At 40.9% G+C, this 13,248-nt stretch overlaps 1 protein-coding gene across 1 annotated transcript; it reads left to right on the top strand.

Moving 5' to 3' along the window:
• Positions 1-898: 898 nt before the first annotated feature.
• LOC135109294 (tubulin alpha-1 chain-like) lies at positions 899-13,238 on the top strand. Its single transcript, XM_064020596.1, has 8 exons — positions 899-1,035; positions 8,646-8,868; positions 9,414-9,586; positions 10,313-10,441; positions 11,017-11,216; positions 11,562-11,736; positions 11,954-12,106; positions 12,364-13,238. The coding sequence occupies exons 1-8, from the start codon at positions 1,033-1,035 to the stop codon at positions 12,658-12,660; spliced, it is 1,353 nt and encodes a 450-aa protein (XP_063876666.1). The 5' UTR covers positions 899-1,032; the 3' UTR covers positions 12,661-13,238.
• The last annotated feature ends 10 nt before the right edge of the window (positions 13,239-13,248 follow it).

Raw genomic sequence — 13,248 nt, 5'->3', positions numbered from 1 at the left:
TAATGAGTTAATATATTCTAAAGACCTATTAGAATATATCAGCTCATAATATAGAAGTATACATTTTACATTGGAGGCTGAAAATTATAGCAAATCACGTGTCTCTTAGATATCCGCATTGAGAAGGCTGACGACCCATTGACAATTAGATCCAAGACTTACTGTTTGAGTATGTTGCTGTTCTGTGTTCTGGATAGGATAAGACGTATTAAATTCACTATGGGAGCTGAAAATCTTGATGAATTACCCTTTTTTTGCCTATATATCTGCACTGGGAAGGCTAACGATGCGGTGACAATTATGTTCAAGGCTTATTGCTCAGGTTCATTTATATTATGTGCTTCGGGTAGAATTAGTAAGTGGAACGCGTGTAGTGAGAGGGGAAAGGAAGAGTACATTCGTAGGAAATTGCTCGCATTTAACAGTATAATGAAGCCAACCAACCAAGGGTACAAAAGAAAGGAAAAAAAAACGCTAATTTGCCGCTCCCACAAGACTCAAAACTCAGAAAAAGACAAAGGAAGGCCAATTTACTTTCAGAGATGTCGTAACACTCCTCCCTTGCAGCAGTTCAAGTCATAGGAAGGGAGGAGAGCAGAGACAGGTAGAGGGTTCCAGAGTTTTACTGTGAGCTAATCCCTCACCCCAACTCTGCATTCAGTGTTAGTTTATCCAGAGCCCACGGCGGGAATAGAAAGATAACACGTGTTCTGCTGATGCTAACTAAAAACTACAGCCTCATTTTAGCTCTACGCGCAGCGACAGTTCACCCAAAACCCACGAATATATGGGGTTATGTGTTCTGACGATACAATTAGACCGTGGAAGGCATGCAATGGGGTGTAGAGGGAGTGGGAGGCCGGGGAGTGAAATGCGCGCGCAGGGGGTCCACCTCTGAGCAGACCCCACCCAGGACAGTAGTTGAGCTGAGTGCGTTGCGAGGGCGGCTGATAACGGTTCTTGCAAGCTCGGGGAGACACGGAACCCTTTCTTTGTTATTCCTTAGTAGCCTGACACCTCCCTTCTGTCAATATGGTGAGTCAAACACGCTCCGTACTTCTCAACAAGGTATGGCAAGGGTTGCAATTCAGTTATGTTATTTCCAACCCATGACATCAGAACTGCAGTGAAAAACGGGAGGGAAAAATGCGACAGGGTGGAATGACGCGACTAGGTGATATAGGATTATGAGTTTAATGTCATAGGCTGCATTGGGAGGGTCTTTATGCAGCAGAGGGTTTCGTTAGCTAAGCATTTCGTATCATTTCAGGCAAAGTGTGTAATGGCATTGTGCTATGTGTTGTTTAGTGTTTGTGTGTTTGTGTTGAGTCTTTCGCTGTCAGTGTGTGTGTGTGTATGTGTGTGTGTGTGTGTGTGTTAAAGGGACGAGTGTTATAGTACGTTCTCCTGTCACCCACCAATCCGTCCTTCCTCAAGATTAAGATTAAAGATGATACTTGTAATCGCGCATGCCAAACTTCCAAGACTGATTAACTTCTTGGAAACTACTGAAAGGGAAACAAACTTTAGATTTCACTGCCATCCATCTCCCATTATCTGCGTCCTTCTAAGTTTCTTCCAAGGGCTTTTATCAATACGACTCTAGATTAAGGAAGTGAATCTTACACCAGTGCGTCTTTAAACTGCAGATGATCGCAAGACTAGTGCCTGACCTCATTGTTGCGCTAAAAGGAGTCTTAGTGAATCAAATCAGTCAGTTTAGGGGTTTAGTTTTTTATCAGTACGTCTATAAAATTAAGGTTGTCAGTCTTGTCCTTCTTACATCAGTGCGTCTTTAAACTGCAGATGATCGCAAGACTAGTTCCTGACCTCATTGCTGCGCTAAAAGGAGTCTTAGCCAGGCAGATTAGTTTAATTAAAGCGGCTGTTTTTATCAGTACGTCTCTAGATTAAGATAGTCAGTCTTGTCCTTCATACATCAGTGCGTCTTTAAACTGCAGGTGATCACAAGACTCAAGTCAAGGGCATGACCTCTGTTGCGTCACTCTCAGTCGATTAGATCAGTCAGTTTAGGGCGATTAGTGCGGTGGAGACTAGCACTGATGAGGTGACTATTTGAAGCTGTGGGTGTCTGTGTGTTCAAGAAGCTTTAATCAACCTCTTTGCTGATTTTGCTTCTGAAGTTTTGGGTTGAAGCGCAGGTTGTGTATGCATTGGTTCTGTCTTGTAGTTTCTGCTGTCATTACTACTACTACTACTACTACTACTACTACTACTACTGCTACTACTACTACTACTACTACTACTACTACTACTACTACTACTATTACTACTCTTGTTATTGTTAGTGTTGCTACTGGTCTTGTTATCGTTTCTGAAGACATTTGAGTATCATCGCTTATTACATCCTCGAAAAGCTCTCTCCACAGTCTTTTCGTAAGCTACCCAATCAAAACCCTCCACATGTTGGTAAGCTCCCGAACAAACAGGAGTTATGGAGAGAGTCTTGTCTGCTATACACACACACACACACACGCAACAGAGGGTATGCTTCGAACTGCGTCGCTTCATCCAATCCATTTATTGATTTCAACATAAACATTTCATTCCTCAACACCTTCCTTCCTCTCTGACCAACCAAAACCCACAAATTCCATGTATACGCCCTGACCAGTAACCGTATACACCCTTCAGTAGTAAAAATCTATGTTAATCACCAGTAAGCATCAAGAGATCTCGATTTTCTCATATGTAACACGAATAAAAACTGTGTAGAGTGTCGGTCTTCAAAGAGTAATTTCTTTCAAGTGGCTCGCTGATCAATAGACATCGATAGCTGTGTTGGTGAGGAAGGGACGAAAGGGGCGGGCCGGACGCTAGCTAGAGGGAGTTGCCAGGCCGATGGAAGAGGAAAGTCTCGAGCGGCGCCAAGCTAAGAGGCTTAACTCCTTCACAGTGTTCTAATAGCCTTTATTTTCACCACTATCAGCATTCAGAGCGATAAAAACGGAGCCATACGAATAAAATAAAGCGAATACGTTAATTTTGTCCTCCGAGTAAGAAAGTCTCGTGTGACACCAAGCTAAAGGGCTCAACTCCTTCATGGTGTTGTAATAGCCTTTGTTTTCACTGTTAAGCCTTCTGACTACTGTCTTTGTTCTTTGTTAGCATTCAGAGAGCTAAAAAGTGTTGGAAAGGACACACACTAATAAGAGAGAATAGGAGACTGATTTATGATTTCCCTAGTCTACAGAACAGTTAAGAGACTCTAATATAAATACAAGTGAGTAACAAAAGACAAATGAATGTTACTTTATGATTTTTTTTTCTAGTCAGCGTAATTCATTAAGAGACTCTAGCGCAAAAATTAGTTTAAACAGTGTTGTGGAAAAATTTCTCAAACACTGGAAAGATTAAACATTTGCACGTGTCAATATTTCAGACAATGACGTTGATTTATGATTATTTCAACTTTATTTCATTTAACTGTCATTCCTGTCGTGTCACGTAGAAAACTCCAGAGATCTTTCGCACTACACACACACACACACACACACACACACACACACACACACACACACACTTCATAAATTCAGCTTCTCAAGCAGGAAAAATCAATAGTAGGAATGGTCCGGAGGCGGCAGCGGTGCGGGTGAGCGAAGAACACTATGAGTTTGAAAAGTTAGTTGGACAGAAGTAGAGGTGGGGACTGACGGAACACGAGCTTGTAGTTTGAATTATGCAGAGAGAGAGAGAGAGAGAGAGAGAGAGAGAGAGAGAGAGAGAGAGAGAGAGAGAGAGAGAGAGAGAGAGAGATTAGGAAAAGATCACTAGCCTCCTCTTATACCTACTGTGTGTGTGTGTGTGTGTGTGTGGGTGGGTGGGTGGGTGTGCGGGTGGGTTCGTGTGCGCTTTCCTACTAGTACAAGTTTTCTCTAGTACAAGTTTTCTCGAGTGTTCTCTACCCGATACGGCAAGACCTTCTTAGAGGCGGTAGGGAGGGAGTTTGTGTGTGTGTATTGTTGCTGGTCCACGAAAGATCAATACCATGACACAGTGCAGCAGGAGTCATCACACACACACACACACACACACACACACGCACACACACACGCACACACACAGACAGACAGACCAGGAAGGAAGTTTAACACACGTGCCAGAAGAAAGAAGTGGAGTTTAGAGGAAACTGAAGTGCAAAAAAGAAGTTAAGAAGAATTAATACAGAAAAAAAAACAGAGAGAGAGAGAAAAATAATGAGTGACAAAGGAGAAAAGAAGGAACGCTAGAAGAGAAGAAGAGAGGAATTAATAAAGAAAACACAGAAAGAGAAGAAATGAGTAACAAAGAATAAAAGAAGGAAAGGGAAGCGAAGACACAGCTATACACGCCCATTAATGAAAGACAATCTTACACACACACACACACACACACACACGAAAGAAAGGCAGTGTAGCAAGAATCATTACAACCTTACGGACTCTGAGAACACCCTCACGCACTCACACGCACTCACAAACGAAAGAAAGCCACTCGGAAAGACAGCAGTGCATAACCCCGACAAGTAGAGTGCTCCCCATCTACACAATGCACACTAGACATTACTTGCCATAGTAACGAGCATTTATATCCTCACCAACAAACAATACAACCCATCGACTTGTACTTTCTTCCTTTTCTTTATAGCTAGTGTTTTTTGTTTGTTTGTTTGTTTGTTTGTTTGTTTATATATGAGAGGCTCAAGACAAGAACAACAAGAGACGATGAGGAAAAAGGCCTACTGAAGGTCTCAGTCCTAAAAGTACAGTCAAAAGGATTATTCAATATTATAAAGGTCTTGAAAACTCCCTCTGGAAACAGCTTAAATTAAAAGTAAGAAGAAAGGCAAGCGTACGGAGAATCGGTTGAGTTATTCACTTCCTCGAGGTGCTGGCCACTCCCAAGGGCATCCCCAAGGGCACAGCAAGTCCCCGTCACGCCCATAGGATGTCACACCAGACTTCTGTTACCTTCCTTCGCTGAGAAAGTATACAGGAGAGGTTGTAAGGATGTGTTGACTATAATAATGAGTTGAGGGTTTGGTGTGATTGCGGTGGTGGTGGTAGTGGTTTTGGGTTTCTCTCTCTCTCTCTCTCTCTCTCTCTCTCTCTCTCTCTCTCTCTCTCTCTCTCTCTCTCTCTCTCTCTCTGTTGGTGTAATTTTTCCTTATTTTTTTTTCTATATTAATTTTTCTTTTTTCTTTCTTTCTTTCTTTTTAAGCTTTTCTCCTCTTCTCTCTATTTATCATTGTTGTTATTGTTCTTTTTTCTCTCTTTTCTTATCTCTCTCTCCTCTCCTCTCCTCTCTCTAGTTCTTATTATCTCTCATTTCTCTTAATTCCTTTTTTTTTTTATTCCCTCGCTCCCCTTTTCTCTGTCTATCTATCTTTATCCTGTCTCTTAATTCCTTTTCTTCATTTTCTCTCCCCTCCCCTATTTCTCTATCTTTATCCTGTCTCTTAATTCCTTTTCTTCATTTCCTCCCACCTCTTCTCTCTCTGTCTGTCTATCTTTATCCCCCCCTCTCTCTCTCTCTCTCTCTCTCTCTCTCTCTCTCTCTCTCTCTCTCTCTCTCTCTCTCTCTCTCTCTCTCTGAATTTTTATCTTCATTATCTCTCTCACCTTCTCTTTATCTCTTTTCTACCCTATCTTTTTTAAACCACCACCACCATCACCACCACCCACGTATATAACTTCCCTATAACTTCCTTATATCATCCGTGTTCAAAGGAAAGGAAAAGACAAGGAGTTCGAGAGTTTACTAGTAAAAGGGATGATGTTATAGATAGTGTAATGGATTTAATAGCCTAGCTAGGACCTTAAGATACGTTGAAATTCCCTCAACACTTATGTATACCTAATGTATGGTACTATACTTGAATCAAACAGCCTAGCAAGGACCTGAGGATCTGTTAAAATTAACTCATAAACACTTCTATTACATCCTCACTCTCATAGTCACAAAAGAAGTAAATATGAGTATAAACACTAGTCGCAAGAGTTCACTGACCGCTTTCTGTCACTGAATTCTTTATAGCGGAGTCGCTTCAATAGGCAGCACTGCGCGACAAGAGGCACAGAAGCCGTGTTCTCAAACGTCACTGCGCCTGCCTCTACAATTTTACAACAGGCTTGAGTAGTTATTTGGAATCCTAGTGGTGGCATGTTACAGTACTAGTGATGATATAGCAAGGATTTTACACCATCGGTGAAAAAAACTATCAATACAAATCTGACTGTTCTCATCTGTGGTTTTCGAAAATGGTCTTTTGAGAACTGAAGCGCTTCAAAATATTGGGCTATGGAACACATGAATGGATACTCTCTCTCTCTCTCTCTCTCTCTCTCTCTCTCTCTCTCTCTCTCTCTCTCTCTCTCTCTCTCTCTCTCAACACACGAAAAGCGAGGCATGAGTCACCATTCAGTCATAACATATTCATGGCTACAGTAGTGAAGGGGCGCTCATTTCTCTTCCCTCTCGCCTTCCTTCCCCACGTGGAGCTTTCATTGTTGTTAGAAGTGGTCTTTGTGTGGACGCCCAGCTGACGCACACGAGGCACGCTGGTGGTGGAAATGTCAAGCACACGCATGCGCTGTATGATTATTTCATCAGGTTCCAGTCTCGCTATATCTTGTTTTCGTTCATGAGAGTGCTCTCTCTCTCTCTCTCTCTCTCTCTCTCTCTCTCTCTCTCTGAAGTAACTGTTCCTATATAGAACTTTTCAGTTTCGTAAATATAAGTTAAAGGGGAAAAGAAATTGAACTTGTGAGAATGGACAGAGAGGAACTAAAGGGAGAATGGGTGGGAGCCGACAGTTCCAAGTGTCAGTAGTAGTTTTAGGAGTCATAAGTTAATGCATTCATGTTATCTCAATATTTTTGTGAATAGAATCTAAGTTCACTCTTTTTCCTCCCACTGAAGCAGTATTTCTAGTAGTAGTAGTAGTAGTAGTAGTAAACGCGACATACCTATTACTACTACTACTACTACTACTACTACTACTACTACTACTTCTACAATCATTATTACTATTCTTAACTTCTTTTTTTCTTTTCTTTTTTTTTTTTTTTTTACATAATTCCTCTTCGTTGCCACGAGCGTTTTCTAGTCGCTTGTCGAGAGCTATAACGATTGACTGGTCAGGTTTTCATAAGATCTCTCCCACTAAACGAGCAGAATACTAATTTAACTGGCACTCGAATCACAGGAACACATGAAAACCCCAATCACTTCCGCTAGATCCTCTTCTTTCAACGTTGTCCATGCAGAACTCAGTGGACGGAAATAGTCGCTGGAGACATCTGGCATTAATTCACTCCAAGTTTCCCACTGAAGCTAAAGCTTTGCTTTTACGTTTGCCTTCTTCCGTCATTATAAATGTCTTCGTCTTTCACTATATGGTATGGTTTGGTTTTTCATAGCCTAGGAAGCACCATGCACCTGACATGATGCATAAATTGATAATGCACAATGTGGAACTGACGGGGCAGGGAGAACACAGAGAAAATGTCGGTATTAGAAGTACAGGGAGGATATGTTTATTATTGGAGTATTCACTGGCGGGGCAGAGGAACACAATGAAAGTCGCTATTAGGATAATTGTGAGGGAGAACACGCATATTAATTAAGATTTTCTTGTTTGGTCCTGCCTAAGAAACGCTGACACGGAGAGAAATTAAGATCTCGTGGACTAAAGCAAATCAACTGAAGACACTATTAGCTAAAGACTCAAATTAATGCACACTAAAGAACACCAGTTGAAAATTCCTTGAAAATTTGAAAATTCCCGTCATATTTTGAAAACAGGAGAAATGGAGGAATGAAAAATGTTGTTGTTAATGGAATAAGACTGAAGGAAGGGAAGGGAAAAGCAATAATAATAAAAATAATAAAACTAAAGTAATCTCTCCATGAGAATCCGATTCATCGTTTCTAATACGTATAGGTACCAGCATTGAAGAATCTCTCTCTCTCTCTCTCTCAAACACAAAAATTCACTTTTACTATATTACTTTACATAAAACGTTAGTAACAATGATATAATAAGAAAAGAATAAGAGTGACAATGCACACCCAGCTCTACATCTCTCCGCGACCTTCTCAGCTTGTCAGGCTCCTCTATAATGCAGGCCTTCCAGCGGCCTCCAGTTCCCGCGCCTGACTCCCAACGCCTAGCCAGGCCAAGATGGGAATGAAAATGTGAGCTGTTTCATGCCACTATTAGATACTGTGCAACTAGATTATTTAATGCAGTTCTATTCGATGTGGAAAGTGGTAGTAATGTACGTAAAAAAAAAATGGACATTTTATATATATATATATATATATATATATATATATATATATATATATATATATATATATATATATATATATATATATATATATATATATATATATATATATATATGCAATGAGTGTTATGATTTAGAAGAAACGTGTAGGTATGACTGGACATTATGCATTGTAAATATTATTTCACTATCACATACATCATTAACCACAAATATGTTCCGTTTTTAATGTGCCATAGCGTGAACCTTTCAAAAAACACTTCATAAAGGCTCTACAGTGACATGCATCGGCAGAATGGAGCGAGAAATAATAAGATGAATAAATACACAAAAAATCTTTCTCTTCATCAGCGTGAATGCATCAGCATCCATGTTGGTCAGGCGGGCGTGCAGATGGGCAATGCCTGCTGGGAGCTGTACTGCCTGGAGCATGGCATTGCCCCTGATGGCACCATGCCCTCTGACAAGACAGTGGGCGAGGGGGACGACTCCTTCAACACCTTCTTCAGCGAGACTGGCAGCGGAAAGCATGTGCCCAGAGCTATCTTTGTGGACCTGGAGCCCTCTGTCATAGGTCAGTGTGGAAGGAAAGGATGGATGTCGTTGTGGAGGAATATTTGAGTAATTGGTTTAAAGAAATGCGTGATAAATACATTCAGGCTACAATACTCTCTCTCTCTCTCTCTCTCTCTCTCTCTCTCTCTCTCTCTCTCTCTCTCTCTTCTGATCTTTGTTGACCTGCAGCCTTCTGTCATAGGTCAGCTTGGAAAGTAAAGGATCGTCATGAAGAATATTACAGTAACTGGTATATAGGACTATATTCTGAAACACTTATGCACCACGCTTCTCCTGCTGTCAAAAAGGTTCTAATTTAAATTACATTAGTGTCTAAGAGTGTTTTTATGGTTTTAGTGACAGATTAACAAGACTTATACATAATTAACAGAAAAAAACATTCTTGAGAACCTGGGTAATCATCTCTGGGGCCTTTGAAAATAGTTACTGTGAGAGAGCAAAGTGTTTCTGAATACAGGCCATACATTCAGGCCACAGTAGAATTACCCCACTTTTCTAACCTGGTCCCTTCCGCTGTACTCATTTACTAATTTATCCCGACAGATGAAGTGCGAACAGGAGCATACCGCCAACTATTCCACCCTGAGCAACTCATCACTGGAAAGGAGGATGCAGCCAATAACTATGCCCGAGGCCACTACACCATCGGCAAGGAGATTGTTGATATTGTCTTGGACAGAACCCGAAGACTGGCTGATCAGTGCACTGGGCTACAGGTGAGTCAACTGGAACATTTTATCAGCCAACAGCAGTAGCACAGTCAAGGCCCACTAGCACTAAACACCTCTTGGCCCTCGCTCAATGGGCTATATTCAGAAACACTCTCCTTTCTCACTGTGACTATTCTCAAAGGCCAAAGGGATGATTAGATGGGTTCTCAAGAGTGTTTTTCTTCTTTATAATGTAGAAATCTTGTTAATCTGTCACTAGAACCATGAAAAGACTTAAAAACCAGTATAAATTGAAACAGAACCTTTTCAAAGTAGTACAAATGTGGCACAGAAGTGATTCAGAATAGTAGAACTGGATTAATGATGTCATGTATCTTGTGTATCCTGTCAGTGATCAGATGCCTGATGCTCTCTCTCATGGGCAGCCTTTAGATCAGGAATGAGTTTCGGAGCTAAAGAAGAGTGAGATTTCTTAAAGTTGTAGCTAGTAGTAGTAGTGGTAATAGTAGTAGTAGTAGTGTAGGCCTCAGATACACAAGGACTGTCAAAAGTCTTAGAGGGAAGGAAAACATGACATGAGATAAAAAGTACAAAAGAATACATTGATTCCAATAAAACATAAACTGAATCATATAGTAGAGAATTAACACAAGACATAGTATACATATCGTCTACCTAAGCGGTATAGCACCTTCTCTTGCAAGGATATGTCTTCTTAACCCATGGACAGCAAAAACACATGAGGAATTGTGGTTCTCAATTCTGCTTCAGGGATTCTTGGTGTTCCACTCCTTTGGCGGTGGCACAGGCTCTGGCTTCACCTCTCTCTTGATGGAGCGCCTTTCAGTTGACTATGGCAAGAAGAGCAAGCTGGAGTTCGCCATCTACCCCGCACCCCAGGTTGGTCCAATGACTAAGGATTCTTGTGTAGCATTCCTATGTTCTTGTGATCTCAATAGTCTTAGTTTCAGATCTTATTCTTTCTTGTGTGCCATCCACATGTTTGAAAGAAAGCCAGAGGTATTAAAAAAACTATTACCAAAAACTATTCACTGCTTATTTTTAGATTATCAATTAAACATTTGACTGCTAATGCCACTATACTTTGTCACTTCATTTCAGTAGTCCAAGATGATTTTATTGAGCAAAAAGAAGACTACACATGCTGAAACTTCTAGATACTTCATAACTCCTTTTGCTGCCTGAAGTTTTTTCAGTTATAGTCTAAACTTACATCAGAATCATATTAAACCTGAGATGCATATTAAACCATAGCAGTCAGAAGGCTCATTATCTTTCTCACTGTTTTGTAGGTTGCAACAGACCATTATATTAAGTCTGAGGTGATCTATATCAGTCAGAAGGATAACTATACCTTTTTCACCGTTTGTAGGGGGCAAGAGGCAATTATATTAAGCTTGAGGAGATGCCAAAGCAGTCAAAAGGCTATAAGTACCTTTTTCCACTGTTTCTAGGTGGCAACAGCAGTGGTGGAACCATACAATGCAATTCTCACAACACACACAACACTAGAACACTCAGAATGTGCCTTCATGGTGGACAACGAGGCTATCTATGACATCTGTCGCCGCAACATGAACATTGAGCGGCCCACCTACACCAACCTCAACCGCCTTATTGGTCAGATCGTCTCCTCAATCACTGCCTCCCTCAGGTGTGTAATATTAAGTATTACTCTGAAAAAAATTAAAAAGACATATTGACAAGGATGACTTCATTCCTACGTTCAATTGTCTTATAACTAAATATGAACATTCAGATATCTATATTCTTTTTATTACTATAAATCAAGGTTCTGCCATATTTCATCCAGTATAAGTGATTATTCATCTCCCTTTTGGACTGGTGACTAAATATAAACAAACAGAAGTCTTGGGAAAGAGAATTACAGTCATTCGAGCATCAGACGGGTTTGTGTTTCCTACATCTCCTTCTGATAAGAGCATAACGTTATAAACACCTAATGCACTCATATTACAAGTCTTCCTCTCCCTACCAGGTTTGATGGAGCCCTCAATGTTGATCTGACAGAGTTCCAGACCAACCTTGTACCCTACCCAAGGATCCACTTCCCCCTCGTCACCTATGCACCAGTCATCTCAGCAGAAAAAGCTTACCATGAGCAAATTTCAGTTTCTGAGATTACCAATGCCTGTTTTGAGCCTGCCAATCAGGTATATTTATCTTGTGAAGTATGTGAAAGGTATAGTGTGATGGGTGAACAATATGGGATGCATCTGCTAGCCAGTGCGTGATGATTATTCTAGCTGTTATTCTGTGGAAAGTTATGTAAACTTAGTCAATCCATTGCAGTGATCTAATCAAATCCTGCAATAGAAAAAGTTGGTGAGTGCTGGCAATAAATAAATAAATAAAGTATCCTGTGTACAGATGGTGAAGTGTGACCCACGTCGTGGCAAGTACATGGCCTGCTGCCTCCTGTACCGAGGGGATGTGGTGCCCAAGGACGTCAATGCTGCCATCGCTGCCATCAAGACTAAGCGAACCATCCAGTTTGTTGAATGGTGTCCAACTGGCTTCAAGGTGTGTACTGCCAACCACATGTTGGATAATTCTGAGCCAGTAATACCATATACATGTGATATCAAATGGCATATCCTCATCAGAATTCATTAGTCCCAAACACTGACATTTTTTATGATACCAGCAATTTCATAAATATTATATCCATAAGATGCATATCAAGTATCAAACTGCCCACTTGATACTAGTACAGAAATATGAGTAAAGAACACAGAAGTTGGTTTCCATCTATTGAAGTATTGACATCTATATTGCAGGTGGGGATCAACTACCAGCCACCCACTGTTGTGCCTGGAGCTGATCTGGCCAAGGTGCCACGAGCCGTCTGTATGCTGTCCAACACTACTGCTATTGCCGAGGCCTGGGAGCGCCTGGACCACAAGTTTGATTTGATGTATGCCAAGCGAGCCTTTGTACACTGGTACGTTGGGGAGGGCATGGAAGAAGGAGAGTTTTCCGAAGCCCGAGAGGACTTGGCAGCGCTTGAGAAGGACTATGAAGAGGTGGCTATGGACAACATTCTTGAAGAGGACGAAGGTGAAGAGGAGATGTAAGAAGACAAGAAAAAAAAAAAAAAAAGAGCCAAAATTATTCTCCACTGCCTCTGACACTTGCTCCCAATCCCTGCTTCATGAGGACACTGCCTTTACACTGACAGGCACTTGCTATGTAACCAAGACACTGCCGCTAATAGTCCTCAGCGCAATGGTTCTGGGACTGGGAATGGTCACTGGTCTAACATTCCACTTTCGTTTTGCTGATATTAAAGAACAGCAAAGGACATCAGCTTGTATTTCCAGTACATACTTCAGTATATATTTGTTTTTTCACCATCAGAGAAAGAATCAGTATCTACATTAACATTAACTGAAACAAATATCTAGAAGGTACAGTCATGGAAGCCAAGGAAACTCCTGAAGGAGGATCAAAACAGCTTCAACAGCAACAAGAAAAAAAAAGAAAGCAGCACCATGGGACTGAGAACCCAGGTGCTCCTACAGCATTATATCATTTGGCTTTGTATTCAAACTCACTTGTTTAATATAGTTTGCTGTATTCTGTGAAAAGAACAGGAACATGTGAATTACACAATACTTAAATGCCTACAAATGCACTGAAAATGCACATTTGACTGGTGTGTT

This window comes from Scylla paramamosain, chromosome 18, assembly GCF_035594125.1.
Source record: "Scylla paramamosain isolate STU-SP2022 chromosome 18, ASM3559412v1, whole genome shotgun sequence".
Classification (NCBI taxonomy): Eukaryota; Metazoa; Arthropoda; class Malacostraca; order Decapoda; family Portunidae; genus Scylla; species Scylla paramamosain.
Note: the sequence above shows the minus strand (reverse complement) of the source record. Positions and strands in the feature narration are given on the sequence as shown.

Excerpts from the sequence above, each read along its gene's own strand:
- LOC135109294 (XM_064020596.1), top strand. Across the intron at positions 8,869-9,413 it reads CCTGGAGCCCTCTGTCATAG|ATGAAGTGCGAACAGGAGCA; the intron begins GTCAGTGTGGAA and ends TTATCCCGACAG. Across the intron at positions 11,737-11,953 it reads GTTTTGAGCCTGCCAATCAG|ATGGTGAAGTGTGACCCACG; the intron begins GTATATTTATCT and ends TCCTGTGTACAG.